The sequence below is a fragment of the Eptatretus burgeri genome, chromosome 11, assembly GCF_056783735.1.
Source record: "Eptatretus burgeri isolate ZD-2024b chromosome 11, Ebu_testis_v1, whole genome shotgun sequence".
In the NCBI taxonomy this organism is placed as follows: Eukaryota; Metazoa; Chordata; class Myxini; order Myxiniformes; family Myxinidae; genus Eptatretus; species Eptatretus burgeri.
The window spans coordinates 6216117-6229649 of record NC_140971.1 but is presented as its reverse complement, the minus strand read 5'-3'; the positions used below and the strand labels follow the sequence as shown (position 1 = coordinate 6229649).

The 13533-nt window shown below is 41.2% G+C and overlaps 2 protein-coding genes and 1 long non-coding RNA gene across 9 annotated transcripts in view; 1 reads left to right on the top strand and 2 right to left on the bottom strand.

Moving 5' to 3' along the window:
- The window catches only part of LOC147016394 (transferrin receptor protein 2-like), a 56870-nt gene extending 55268 nt beyond the window's left edge, over window positions 1–1602 (bottom strand). Inside the window, exon 1 of one of the 2 annotated variants that reach the window (XM_085847815.1) lies at window positions 1335–1602. In XM_085847815.1, the coding sequence (XP_085703941.1) occupies window positions 1335–1587 (253 nt within the window). In that variant the 5' untranslated portion in view covers window positions 1588–1602. The remainder of the gene's footprint in view (window positions 1–1334) is intronic. The other variant, XM_085847818.1, reaches the window with a different exon arrangement.
- A 5416-nt stretch (window positions 1603–7018) lies between these two features.
- On the top strand, window positions 7019–11267 carry RER1 (retention in endoplasmic reticulum sorting receptor 1). 6 transcript variants are annotated; one of them, XM_085847835.1, is made up of 7 exons: window positions 7019–7104; window positions 8481–8592; window positions 8751–8855; window positions 9111–9210; window positions 9345–9423; window positions 10365–10500; window positions 10701–11267. In XM_085847835.1, exons 2-7 carry the CDS (start codon window positions 8491–8493, stop codon window positions 10788–10790), a joined length of 612 nt encoding a protein of 203 aa, XP_085703961.1. In that variant the 5' UTR covers window positions 7019–7104; window positions 8481–8490; the 3' UTR covers window positions 10791–11267. The 6 variants fall into 6 exon arrangements, with proteins under 6 accessions (XP_085703961.1, XP_085703964.1, XP_085703959.1 ...); XM_085847838.1 differs by having other exon boundaries at window positions 7028–7104; window positions 8481–8571; XM_085847833.1 differs by having other exon boundaries at window positions 7044–7185.
- A 557-nt stretch (window positions 11268–11824) lies between these two features.
- LOC147016390 (uncharacterized) overlaps window positions 11825–13533 on the bottom strand; it is a 58774-nt gene continuing 57065 nt past the window's right edge. Inside the window, exon 3 of the long non-coding RNA XR_015049647.1 lies at window positions 11825–12118. This is a non-coding gene — a long non-coding RNA (uncharacterized LOC147016390). The remainder of the gene's footprint in view (window positions 12119–13533) is intronic.

Sequence of the window (13533 nt, the reverse complement as noted above, 5' to 3'; positions counted from 1 at the left end):
GTGTCTGTCTGTCTGTGACCGCTGTTTCTCGACAACCACTGGTCCGATCTACTTGAAACTGGCCAGGTATATGGCTGGGGCCCTGTGGATGTGCCTTTTCAAGGTTTGATATTAATCGGACAAGTGGTTCTCAAGTTATGGCCATTTATTTACCAAACCAATGACAGGACACGGTGCTATGACATCACGATTGACATGACAATTCTTCTATTTTTTTTCTTTATTTATTTTCTTGCACGTACGGGCATGCACTAGTATATTAAAATTAAATAATATTTCAGTTGAAAGTATTTTTTACGTTTATTAGTATATTTAAATAAATAAAAATGTGGGGGTGGGGGTGGTGAGGTTGGACCCACCCACAGACGTCAAACATGCAAGTTGCATACTCCCACCCACAGACGTCAAACATGCAAGTTGCATACTACCACCCATACGCGCACGCACGCACGCGCACGCACGCGCACGCACGCACACGCACGCACGCACGCACGCACGCACACACGCACACGCACACGCGCACGCACACGCGCACGCACACGCACACACGCACACGCACACGCACGCACACGCACACACACGCACACGCACGCACGCACACACACGCGCGCACACACACGCGCACACGCACGCGCACGCACGCGCACGCACACGCACACGCACACCAAATCCTACCAATATCCCTGCACCCCTCTATCTCCGAAAACCTCGAGCTACCGATCGACTCTTTCTGCCGCCGCTACCTTTTCAGGGGGACCATTCCAGGCATTGTCTCCCTGGAAAGGTATCGAGGCTCGTGATGTGTGTCAGGGTGGTGCCCGAGAGTGGTGCAAACGAGATGGGCGTGGTGACGACGTCACTAGATGGGCGTGGTCATGGCGTGACAAGCGGGAGGGCGTGGTCATGGCGTGACAAGCGGGAGGGCGTGGCATCTCTAGAGGGCGTGGCATCACGTACAGTATTGCTGAGTGAGCGAGTTCTTACTCGTTTTGCCCTCTCCCAGCCATCTTAGAGATATAATGTATAATGTACATTTCACGGAAAGGCTCCACTGGTTGTTGTTGTTTTGCAAATAATAACGAATAACCGAGCTGTGGAGAATCGACGTTTAACACGTTCTCACTGCATTCGATACAAGTCCCGTAAAAAATACAGGGAAACGCAGGTGGAGGCCGTTGGGCTCATCGTGCGAGTACAAACATGATAGATATTGACAAAGGCAAACTACAGAGCTCCAACCAAGACGAACCGTTACCTTATGTCATTATGTATAAACCATCGGGGCTAACTTGTACAATATTTAACACATGATAACAAACATGTGGCTTGCTCACGGCACAAGGTTACCTCAACCCCCGACACCTCCAGAGCGGGACGGAAGTCACGTGGGTTGCACGACGCTGTGGTTTTATTGCTTCCGGGGCGTTGCAGGTGCGGCACGTCATTGCTCGCACTGCGCCCTGTGTTTACGTTTCCTCCTCCTGTATCCACGTGTTCCTTTGTGGTCGTGTTCGGCGATGGAGAGAATGTACGAAGAGGAAAGGATACGCAAGGAAATTTTCCGCAGGAAGAGGTCATTCGGCCCATCGTGGCTGTGCTACACCGTCAGCAAATTAAATAAATCCGTCAAGCTAACGATGTAATTTAATTCGGGGGTGGGAGAAGAAGACGAAGACGAAGACGACGAAGAAGAAGACGAAGAAGACTAAGAAGAAGCAGAATAAGAAGAAGCAGAATAAGAAGAAGCAGAATAAGAAGAAGCAGAATAAGAAGAAGCAGAATAAGAAGAAGCAGAATAAGAGGAAGCAGAATAAGAAGAAGCAGAATAAGAAGAAGAAGAAGAAGAAGAAGAAGAAGAAGAAGGAGTGTGTTGATATAATATGGAATAGGCAAAGCCCAGAAGCGAACGTAGAATTCTTCTTATATTCAATGTTGCAATTTCCGGTGATCAGCCTGGATTCGGGATCAGCGATCAAATAATGTAAATCACGATTAAAAATTACTTTTTGATGATGCGGGAGATATCTTTATTATGAAATTAGGTAGACTTAAAACTACTAGAGTATTTAATCTCTTTTTGTTGTTAATTTTTTAATCATAAAGGTGTGATTGGGAAGACAAGAGATCAAATTAATTTGTGCATTTCTATAACCGTGATAACACTACTGCATATTACCTAAACATTACCTTCACAACAACAACGACACCGCCGAGAACAGGATCTCATCTAAAAAAAAATAAATATTACCACAACATTACATTCACAACAACAACTACACCGCCAAGAACAGGATCTCATCTAAAAAAAAAAATATTACCTCAACATTACCTTCACAACAACTACACCGCCGAGAACAGGATCTCATCTGAAAAAAAAATTCCTCAACATTTCCTTCACAACAACTACACCGCCAAGAACAGGATCTCATCTAAAAAAAATAAATATTACCACAACATTACATTCACAACGACAACTACACCGCCAAGAACAGGATCTCATCTGAAAAAAAAAATATTACCACAACATTACATTCACAACGACAACTACACCGCCAAGAACAGGATCTCATCTAAAAAAAAAAATATTACCACAACATTACATTCACAACGACAACTACACCGCCAAGAACAGGATCTCATCTAAAAAAAAAAATATTACCACAACATTACATTCACAACGACAACTACACCGCCAAGAACAGGATCTCATCTAAAAAAAAATATTACCTCAACATTACCTTCACAACAACAACTACACCGCCTAGAACAGGATCTCATCTAAAAAAAAAATATATATATATATATATATATATATATATATATATATATATATTACCTCAACATTGCCTTCACAACAACAACTACACCGCCTAGAACAAGATCTCATCTAAAAAAAAATATATATATATATATATATATATATATATATATATATATTACCACAACATTACCTTCACAACGACAACTACACTGCCAAGAACAGGATCACATCGAAAAAAAAATAATAATACCTCAACATTATACCTCAACATTACCTTCACAACAACAACTACACCACCTAGAACAGGATCTCATCTAAAAATATATATATATATATTACCTCAACATTATACCTCAACATTGCCTTCACAACAACAACTACACCGCCTAGAACAGGATCTCATCTAAAAAAAATTAATATTACCTCAACATTACCTTCACAACGACAACTACACCGCCTACAACAGGATCTCATCTAAAAAAATAAATATTACCTCAACATTATACCTCAACATTATACCTCAACATTACCTTCACAACAACTACACTGCCGAGAACAGGATCTCATCGAACAAAAAAAAATCCTCAACATTACCTTCACAACGACAACTACACCGCCTAGAACAGGATCTCATCTAAAAAAAAAAATATATTACCTCAACATTATACCTCAACATTACCTTCACAACAACTACACCGCCGAGAACAGGATCTCATCTGAAAAAAAAATTCCTCAACATTTCCTTCACAACAACTACACCGCCAAGAACAGGATCTCATCTAAAAAAAATAAATATTACCACAACATTACATTCACAACGACAACTACACCGCCAAGAACAGGATCTCATCTGAAAAAAAAAATATTACCACAACATTACATTCACAACGACAACTACACCGCCAAGAACAGGATCTCATCTAAAAAAAAAAATATTACCACAACATTACATTCACAACGACAACTACACCGCCAAGAACAGGATCTCATCTAAAAAAAAATATTACCTCAACATTACCTTCACAACAACAACTACACCGCCTAGAACAGGATCTCATCTAAAAAAAAATATATATATATATATATATATATATATATATATATATATATATATATATATATATATATATATATATATATATATATATATATATATTACCTCAACATTGCCTTCACAACAACAACTACACCGCCTAGAACAGGATCTCATCGAAAAAAAAAAAAAATATATATATATATATATATATATATATATATATATATATATATATATATATATATATATATATATATTACCACAACATTACCTTCACAACGACAACTACACTGCCAAGAACAGGATCACATCTAAAAAAAAATAATAATACCTCAACATTATACCTCAACATTACCTTCACAACAACAACTACACCACCTAGAACAGGATCTCATCTAAAAAAAAATATATATATATATATATATATTACCTCAACATTATACCTCAACATTGCCTTCACAACAACAACTACACCGCCTAGAACAGGATCTCATCTAAAAAAAATTAATATTACCTCAACATTACCTTCACAACGACAACTACACCGCCTACAACAGGATCTCATCTAAAAAAATAAATATTACCTCAACATTATACCTCAACATTATACCTCAACATTACCTTCACAACAACAACTACACTGCCGAGAACAGGATCTCATCGAACAAAAAAAAATCCTCAACATTACCTTCACAACGACAACTACACCGCCTAGAACAGGATCTCATCTAAAAAAAAAAAATATATTACCTCAACATTATACCTCAACATTACCTTCACAACAACAACTACACCACCGAGAACAGGATCTCATCTAAAAAAATTAATATTACCTCAACATTACCTTCACAACGACAACTACACCGCCTACAACAGGATCTTATCTAAAAAAATTAATATTACCTCAACATTATACCTCAACATTACCTTCACAACAACAACTACACCGCCTAGAACAGGATCTCATCTAACAAAAAAAAATCCTCAACATTACCTTCACAACGACAACTACACCGCCTAGAACAAGATCTCATCTGAAAAAAAAAATTCCTCAACATTACCTTCACAACAACAACTACACCGCCTAGAACAGGATCTCATCTAAAAAAATAAATATTACATTAACATTATACCTCAACATTACCTTCACAACAACAACACTGCCTAGAACAGGATCTCATGTGAAAAAAAAAAAATCCTCAACATTACCTTCACAACGACAACTACACCGCCTTGAACAGGATCTCTTCTCAAAAAAAAAAAATATTACCTCAACATTACCTTCACAATGACAACTACACCACCTAGAACAGGATCTCATCTAAAAAAAATAAATATTACCTCAACATTACCTTCACAACAACAACTACACTGCCTAGAACAGGATCTCATCTAACAAAAAAAAATCCTCAACATTACCTTCACAACGACAACTACACCGCTGAGAACAGGATCTCATCTAAAAAAAATAAATATAACCACAACATTACCTTCACAACGACAACTACACTGCCAAGAACAGGATCACATCTAAAAAAAAATAATATTACCTCAACATTATACCTCAACATTACCTTCACAACAACAACTACACCGCCTAGAACAGGATCTCATCTAAAAAAAATTAATATAACCTCAACATTATACCTCAACATTACCTTCACAACAACAACTACACCGCCTAGAACAGGTTCTCATCTAACAAAAAAAAATCCTCAACATTACCTTCACAACGACAACTACACCGCCTAGAACAAGATCTCATCTGAAAAAAAAAATTCCTCAACATTACCTTCACAACAACAACTACACCGCCTAGAACAGGATCTCATCTAAAAAAATAAATATTACATTAACATTATACCTCAACATTACCTTCACAACAACAACACTGCCTAGAACAGGATCTCATGTGAAAAAAAAAAATCCTCAACATTACCTTCACAACGACAACTACACCGCCTTGAACAGGATCTCTTCTCAAAAAAAAAAAAATATTACCTCAACATTACCTTCACAATGACAACTACACCACCTAGAACATGATCTCATCTAAAAAAAATAAATATTACCTCAACATTACCTTCACAACAACAACTACACTGCCTAGAACAGGATCTCATCTAACAAAAAAAAATCCTCAACATTACCTTCACAACGACAACTACACCGCTGAGAACAGGATCTCATCTAAAAAAAATAAATATAACCACAACATTACCTTCACAACGACAACTACACTGCCAAGAACAGGATCACATCTAAAAAAAATAATATTACCTCAACATTATACCTCAACATTACCTTCACAACAACAACTACACCGCCTAGAACAGGATCTCATCTAAAAAAAAATAATATTACCTCAACATTATACCTCAACATTACCTTCACAACAACAACAACAACAACAACACTGCTGAGAACAGGATCTCATCTGAAAAAAAAAAAATCCTCAACATTACCTTCACAACGACAACTACACCGCCTAGAACAAGATCTCATCTAAAAAAATTATTACAAGACGCGAAAGCAGAATTCTTCTTACATTCGCTTCTGACTTTACCGATAACTTGTTCACAACTGTATATGCAATTTCCGGTTACTTCGGCCTGGATTCGGGACCAGCGATCAAATAATGTAAATCACGATTTAAAATTATTTTTGATGATGCGGGAGATATCTTTATTAAAATCAGTGGAGGAAATATACACCAAGTCTGATATTTGGGTTTTTCATGTCTCTGACGATGCCTTTATCTCCCGGCATGCATCATTCTCCATGACAAAAACCGGAAGCAAAAAAACCGGGAGCAAAAAAAACCCGGAAGCAAAAGGGTCATATTCAACGACACGGATTCCAAAGAGCCAAGGGTATTGTGTTGTCGTTGTTGTTGTTGTTTCCTATTCTCTCACGTGCACGCGTTAAGTATGAAGCTCACTGCGTTCGCTATAAAGTGCACAAAAATAAATCCGGTGTCAATCAACTGATATTCAAAGGTAAAACGCTCCCGAATGAGTGAAAATGATGGGAATGACGAACTCGGTATGAAAGGTACAACGTGAAGAGGAAGAGTGCGTGAGCAAGTGGCGGACCGAGCGGCGCCTTCACAACTGAACCGAATGAATAACGCAAGATCACCTCAGGTATGGTGTACGAGTTAAAAGAGGTCGTGTAAAAAATACAAATAAACCTCGTTAAGCGTAAAAAAAAAAGCGACAAGCGAGAGTGAAGTCCGGCAAAGCGGAAGTGACGTCAATACGGAAGTGACCCCGCGGGGTGTGACGTGGAGGCCGTTTCAGTTGAGGTGAGGCCTGTGAGTCACAGAGCGTCCATTCGAACTTCAAGGACCCTTTGTGGTCGTACTAGTGAGTCGAACCAAGTTATGGTAAAGAGTTGGAGCGATTTTATTACGAGTGAAGACACCTGTTGTTCTCGGCGTCTTTAGAAACTCTGAAATGTGATTATTAAGTCGTTTCTGAAGCTCGAGTTGACGGTCAGTCGAGCAGTAAGTCTTGAGGTCGGGACGAACCAGTCGTATATCGATCTCTCTGTGGGTCCGTGTGGTCTTGCGTTAAGAAGGTCTTGCGTCGTACTCTCGTGTAATGTCATTGCTCTTGTTCTCACCCCGAGAGATTTAAAATATAAACACCAAACGAACCGATCGCCATGACCTGTGTTTTTATTAATATAGATGGTTCTGTTTGGCTTGAGGTTGTCCGTCTGATTCGTTGGTCACACAACAGGACGTGTCCGCAAGATTGCCCACAAAGCACGTTGTGTGCTCCGTACAGGTAGACGGTGATCATGAGGCTGTCACGAGGCTGTCCGAGGCTTGTGCAGGAGTTTAAAGACAAAAACAATGGAAGCTTCAGACGGACGGGATTCGAACTATTCCAAAGGAGCATGTTGTTATTCAATCACTTGATGATCCATACATTTTAACCTCGATGTCTCGTTCGGATCACCCACCCACCCCCTCCCCAACACCCCCTCCCCCCACCCCCAACCCCCCCCCACGCACCCCCCTCCCATGTATTCAATGTCCACCGACGACCAGTTCTGACAGATGGGTTGTCCAGTTTAACGTACGTCCGAGGGACGCCGCACGCATTGATGAATCGCCCTGCCTGCAAGACACCAGGATGGCAGTTTATAGTTGAGTCGCTATTGGAGAGGGGAGTCCAGTGTGAGCCATTGTTCTCCAATCGATGTTCACAAAGTGACTGATTTGGGTATTTGCTTTCAAATTAATTATTATATTCGATTTGCATTTGCTTTTCCAATAAAAGGAGGTGAAAGGTTATTTCTGCTTGGTTGTAAACGTACTTGAATCGTTCGTCTCGCTTGCACGTACCTCTCACCTGTCCTTTGTACCTTCCATTTATCATGCCGATCTACCTTGTGTCATTCCCTGCAACGCAATATCTCACCCGGTGGTATCGCCTCTTTGACCTCAACGGGCCTGGATCCGAGTCCCCGTGGAGTTACGTCGGATCGCGGCCAAGGGGGCACTGCGTTTCAGATCGTGCTGTTCTTGGGGAGCGTGAACCTTGTGTCCTATGTTGAACAGTCATGTCGATGTAAATGCTTTTGTGAGCGAGTCTTTGAGCTGGAATACCTTTATCCGGTCGACATGTTTTTGTCACTGATGATCTTTGAACTGTTCCCTCTTGTTCCCAGTGAACGGGTGATGGCGGAAGGAGATAGTTCTGGGGAGGCACTGCATGGTCGACCGTCGCTGCCAAGCCGCATATTCACACGCACCGGACAGGTCATTTCCTCCTCGTACACCGTGCGTAACGGCACGTGCCAACCGTCTTCACGCACACGAACAACCTAACGTTGCTTTGTCTCGTTGATGAAACCTCGTGCAACCACCATTCGCAAGTTTGAACGGCAGCCTCTTGATGCTAGATTGCAGACATTTTATCCACGCTTTATCCCGTGCAGGTTTACCAGACCTGGCTGGACCGCCTAACGCCCCACACGGCATTGCGCTGGTTGCTGACCACGGTGCTGGCAGCAGGGTACCTGGCACGGGTTTACTGGTTGCAGGTATGGTAATAACGCCCCTCCTGGGATTCATGAAAGAGGGAGATCTCTTGGATGGTTTACAGATGTACGATCGGTCCCTTTCCTTGAGGCCTTCGTGCCACGGCATTTGTTTCGTAATTGAGATGAGAGGCCAGGCTGTCAAAACGTGGTATGATTAAACGAGTAACAGCTTCCTTGGCTTCTGTAATGTTACCACACGGAATGGAAACACAATATCCCTCATGGTGACACGGATGTGCTTGGCTTGTGTTGCAGGGTTGGTACATTGTTACATATGCTCTCGGGATATACCATCTCAATCTCTTCATTGCGTTTCTCTCTCCCAAAGTGGACCCTTCCTTTGGAGATGACTCTGGTATGGAGATTACCCCAAATGCCACGGGTCGGATTGTGAACGCCTGGTGGGGATTCGAGACTTTTGTATATTTGTACACCACCAGCAAGGACGTGTCTTATTTGCCGATCCACTGCCCGCCCTGTCTCTCGCAGACGACGGTATGGCTCTTCCGACGAGGCAGAATGAAGAGTTTCGCCCCTTCATCAGAAGACTTCCAGAGTTCAAGTTCTGGTAAAGTAGATATTCTTTCCTCTTCAGACCTCGTTATGTGGTTATCGTCATTACCCTCTGTCATCGTTACACGTGTGCATGTAATTATGGTTCCCGGAGGGAGGCGGAAACTGTTTCGTCTTGGTGTTCCGCTTTTAAAAGAATATTTTTTTTCCATTATTGAAATTTTAAATTGTTTGATTATTTAATTATTCGATTTCAATTATTTATTTTTTCCCCCCAATATATATATATATATATATTTTTTTAATTTTATAAAAATATTTTTTCCCCAAATTTTCAATTATTTAATTTCAAATATTTATTTATTTGTTAATTCATTTGTCAATTTTTTTTTCAGTTATTTAATTTTTTTTTCAATTCTTTATTTGTTTGTTTATTCAATTTTCAATGATTTTTCTTTTTTACAATTTTTTTTTTTTAATCATCATTCTGGAGGGAGGTGTTTAGTATTTGTGTCTGTTGTGTCCTGCTTTTTTGAAGAAAAAAAAAGTTTATTTTGATAATGACACAGAATTTCAAGTTATACTAATTGGCTTATATTATGAGTTGGCTAAACCAGGAACCATCATCGATCTCCAATCACAGCCCTTTTAGTTTTGGAACCGTTTTTAGCTCGCCTGTTCGAAGAACAGATAGCTGCAGCGATACCCCCGGCGTGAGCGTCAGCGTCAGCGTGAGCATCAAAATGTTAAAGTTTTTGGTGCAAGTTATTTCCTTTCTAATGTTTTTATCTACCACACTATTTTTTTACTGATTACAATATACAAATACATATATTGCTTTAAAATTATTTGGATCAGACTTCACTGCAATGCTTTATAAAAAATATTATTAGACTAGTCTTTTAAAAACGATAAATGTATAAATGGGTGGCTTTGACACGAACTCTCTGGTTTATTCTACATCCCTCCGTCTTCCTCATGCCATTATCTCGGCAGGTATTCAGCGACGAAGGCCGTTGTAATCGCGATGCTCTGTACGTGCTTTGACGCTTTCAACGTTCCCGTGTTCTGGCCTATCCTCGTCATGTACTTCCTGCTGCTATTTTGCATCACTATGAAGAGGCAAATCAAGGTAGTGTGTGTGTGTGTCCATAATTCATTGTCATTCACCTAAAAGTTGTTTTATATATATCTTGATGTCCTTGTTCATGCACAGGTAGATTGATGGCTCGTAGTATCCTTGTGCTGCTTGTGTTGTACATGTGCAAACCCCCTCCATGAGCATTTGCCCGAAAGTCGAGTGATTCTGTTCTCTTGTGATTTCCTCCCCAGCACATGATCAAGTACCGATACATCCCTCTAACCACGGGCAAGAGGCGATACAAGGGAAAAGAAGACACTGGGAAAGTGTTTGCCAGTTAGTGTAATTTGTCTGGTGACTGGAGGACGCTGCCTGCTGGTCTGTGCAGGGACGAGATGGGCATGGTTTGTGTTCAATGCATGCCGGTTGGTTGGGAGGTAGTTGAGGGGATGGCATGGGTTTGGAAGGTCTTGGGAGGGGGAGGGGAAACGGGGGAGTAAAAAAAAAAAAATCAAGTATATTTGTTGCTCTCATTTCAGAGCTGTAAGGGTTAGGGCTATGAGAGTGTTACTGAGATACGCTCTCAGGTCTTAGCAGGGGTTTCCCAGATGGTCATGTTTTCATATAATTTTTCTTCTTGTCATTTGCTTTCATACCCTCACTGATCTATCCTCTCTTTTGAAGGCATTGACTGAGGAATTAATTTGAACTCTTACCCTTCCCTTCCCCACTTCATTTCCCTGTACCAAGAATACTTAATGGTTCAGCTTTTTTGTTATTGTTGGAAACAAGAAGATTAAAACAGAAATTCAAATTTTCTACATTTTCCCATTTCTGACTTGTTTGTAAGGAGAGAAAAGGAGAAATCGTCTTTTATTTTATTTTCTTACGCATGGGGAATCGGGGTGTATATTGATAAAACGATTGAAGGAGAGGGTGGGAGAACGATGAAGAGTGAGTGGTGGGGAGGGTTTGGTGTTAAATTTTCCATCATATTTGCGATGTGCACTTGTTATTTTAAACACAAACTCAGACAAAAGAGAAAAGAAAACACCTCACTCTAAAATCTTACATTTCAACTAGAGAGGAGGAGAGAGAGATTGTGACCATACTCTGTGCAGAGCGTTGGTGCTGCTGAAGCAGTCTCCTTGGCTATTGGGCACAATCCTGGACGGGTCGCCACTCCGACACAGTACACCAGCATGCTGGCACTCATTTTGCCGACCTCGGAAGGATGACAGGTCGAGTTAACCCCACCTGGTATTAATTCAACAGCTGAGCGGGAGTTGAACTCGGGACCCTTGGATCCAAAGTCCACCACCCTAACCATTAAGCCAACACCAGATATATTTGAAATAGCTAATATGCAAATTGGACTAGCAGGAGGGCCTGGAGGTACACACACTGACCTCTAAGCTGTCTAGCTTGGGTTTGAATCCTGACCTAGCTATAAACTGTCATCTCGGTGTTTCACAGGTCAGGCGATTCATCAATTTGTGTGCCTTACCTCGGATGGACGTTAAACGGGCAGCCCGTCTCTCAGCATTGTTAGTGGATCTGAAAGACCCAATGTTGTCCTTTGCGAAGATTGGGCGAGTTATCGCCAGCACCAGTGACAAACCTCGCAGTATAACCCGTGCCAAGAAACTGCTTCGGTAGCACCGACACTCTGTGACAGAGTATGGTACATCAGAATCTGAGAGAATATCCAAATATAAGGAAAGAAATGGATTCAAATGATGAATAAAACACCGATCTTGAGGAAACATCTGCCCGGAACATGTCTTTTGACAGAACAAAGACCCGTATTCTCAGAAACGGGTCTTTGAATAACGACCCGGTTGAGCTAATCATCCAGTTTGGTCCATGAAGTCAAAAGGTAAAATTTCACATTTTGGTTCCACATTGATGGACTAACCGTTGTATGGTTTTGTTTTTTTGGGTCACATGTCTGTGGGTTTATAAAAATTGTGATGTACATGTCTGAGTGGTTGTTTAATGTTAGAAATACTGCAGACCTGTTTTTAAAGTGACCCATTACACGTTTCATGAAAATTCACAAAACTTATTATTATCGTACCATACAGTCTGGTTCTTATACCATATGACACTACAAAACTACTAATCAGAGTCGATTCTAATATAATTACATGGTTATTGAATCCTCCAGTCTGCACATAACACTTTCAAGTATCATACACAACATGGCGGAAATATCACACGCTGGGAGAAACATATGACGGTAGTATGGCTCCGCAAATGAAATTGCCGTATAGTAACAGTTTCTATCGACTCCTTGCAAATGTCCAACAGAGTATTCTCAATTCGTTCATCAGAATCGCCGTCATTGCTGCCCTCATCAGACGTATCGTCAAGATCTTGCTCTTCCTCATCATCAAATTGCACATTGTAAACATGTTTACAGCTTGCACGAGGCCGTGCAGCCATTTTAGTCCGTTTGCAAGACGCTGATACTCGGGTAGGTTGCCGACTCTGGTGTATTTACATGAACATAAGAACTGCGTCTGGGGGTGGTGGTTCTGTCATCCAGCGAATAACGAGGTGGCTGCCCTCTTCATTCCACCCATGGCTGTTGGTGGGATTTGGGATGCTGGGAGTATTTTTGAGACTGTGATGCCATATTGCAGCCTGGTAGTTTGTTCCCTTTGCATGGAAACACAAACACTTAACATGGAGTAAACATTCCTGACTGCACCTCACCTTTCATGTGGCCAGAAATTTTCATTCTGTGTACAGCATGTGGCTGTGTCTCTGATGCAGTGCCCCCTGCTGATTAGGGCAGGAATTTGTAATTTGCTCAGGGTGCTGGCGATACCTCGCCGACTCTTCACGGAGGACACTGTGGATCTTTAACATACACTAACTAATGCCGGCAGACGGGACGCCCGTTTCATGTCGATCCGAGGGATGATACACACTGATGAATCACCCTGCCTGTGAAACACTGGGTCGACATTCAAACCCGGGCTAGACAGCTCAGAGGTGAGTGTGCCGTCATGCCAACCCAGAAACAACTGATACTGCATTTCATGAACCTCACTGGTTGTGGACCTGGATGAATAC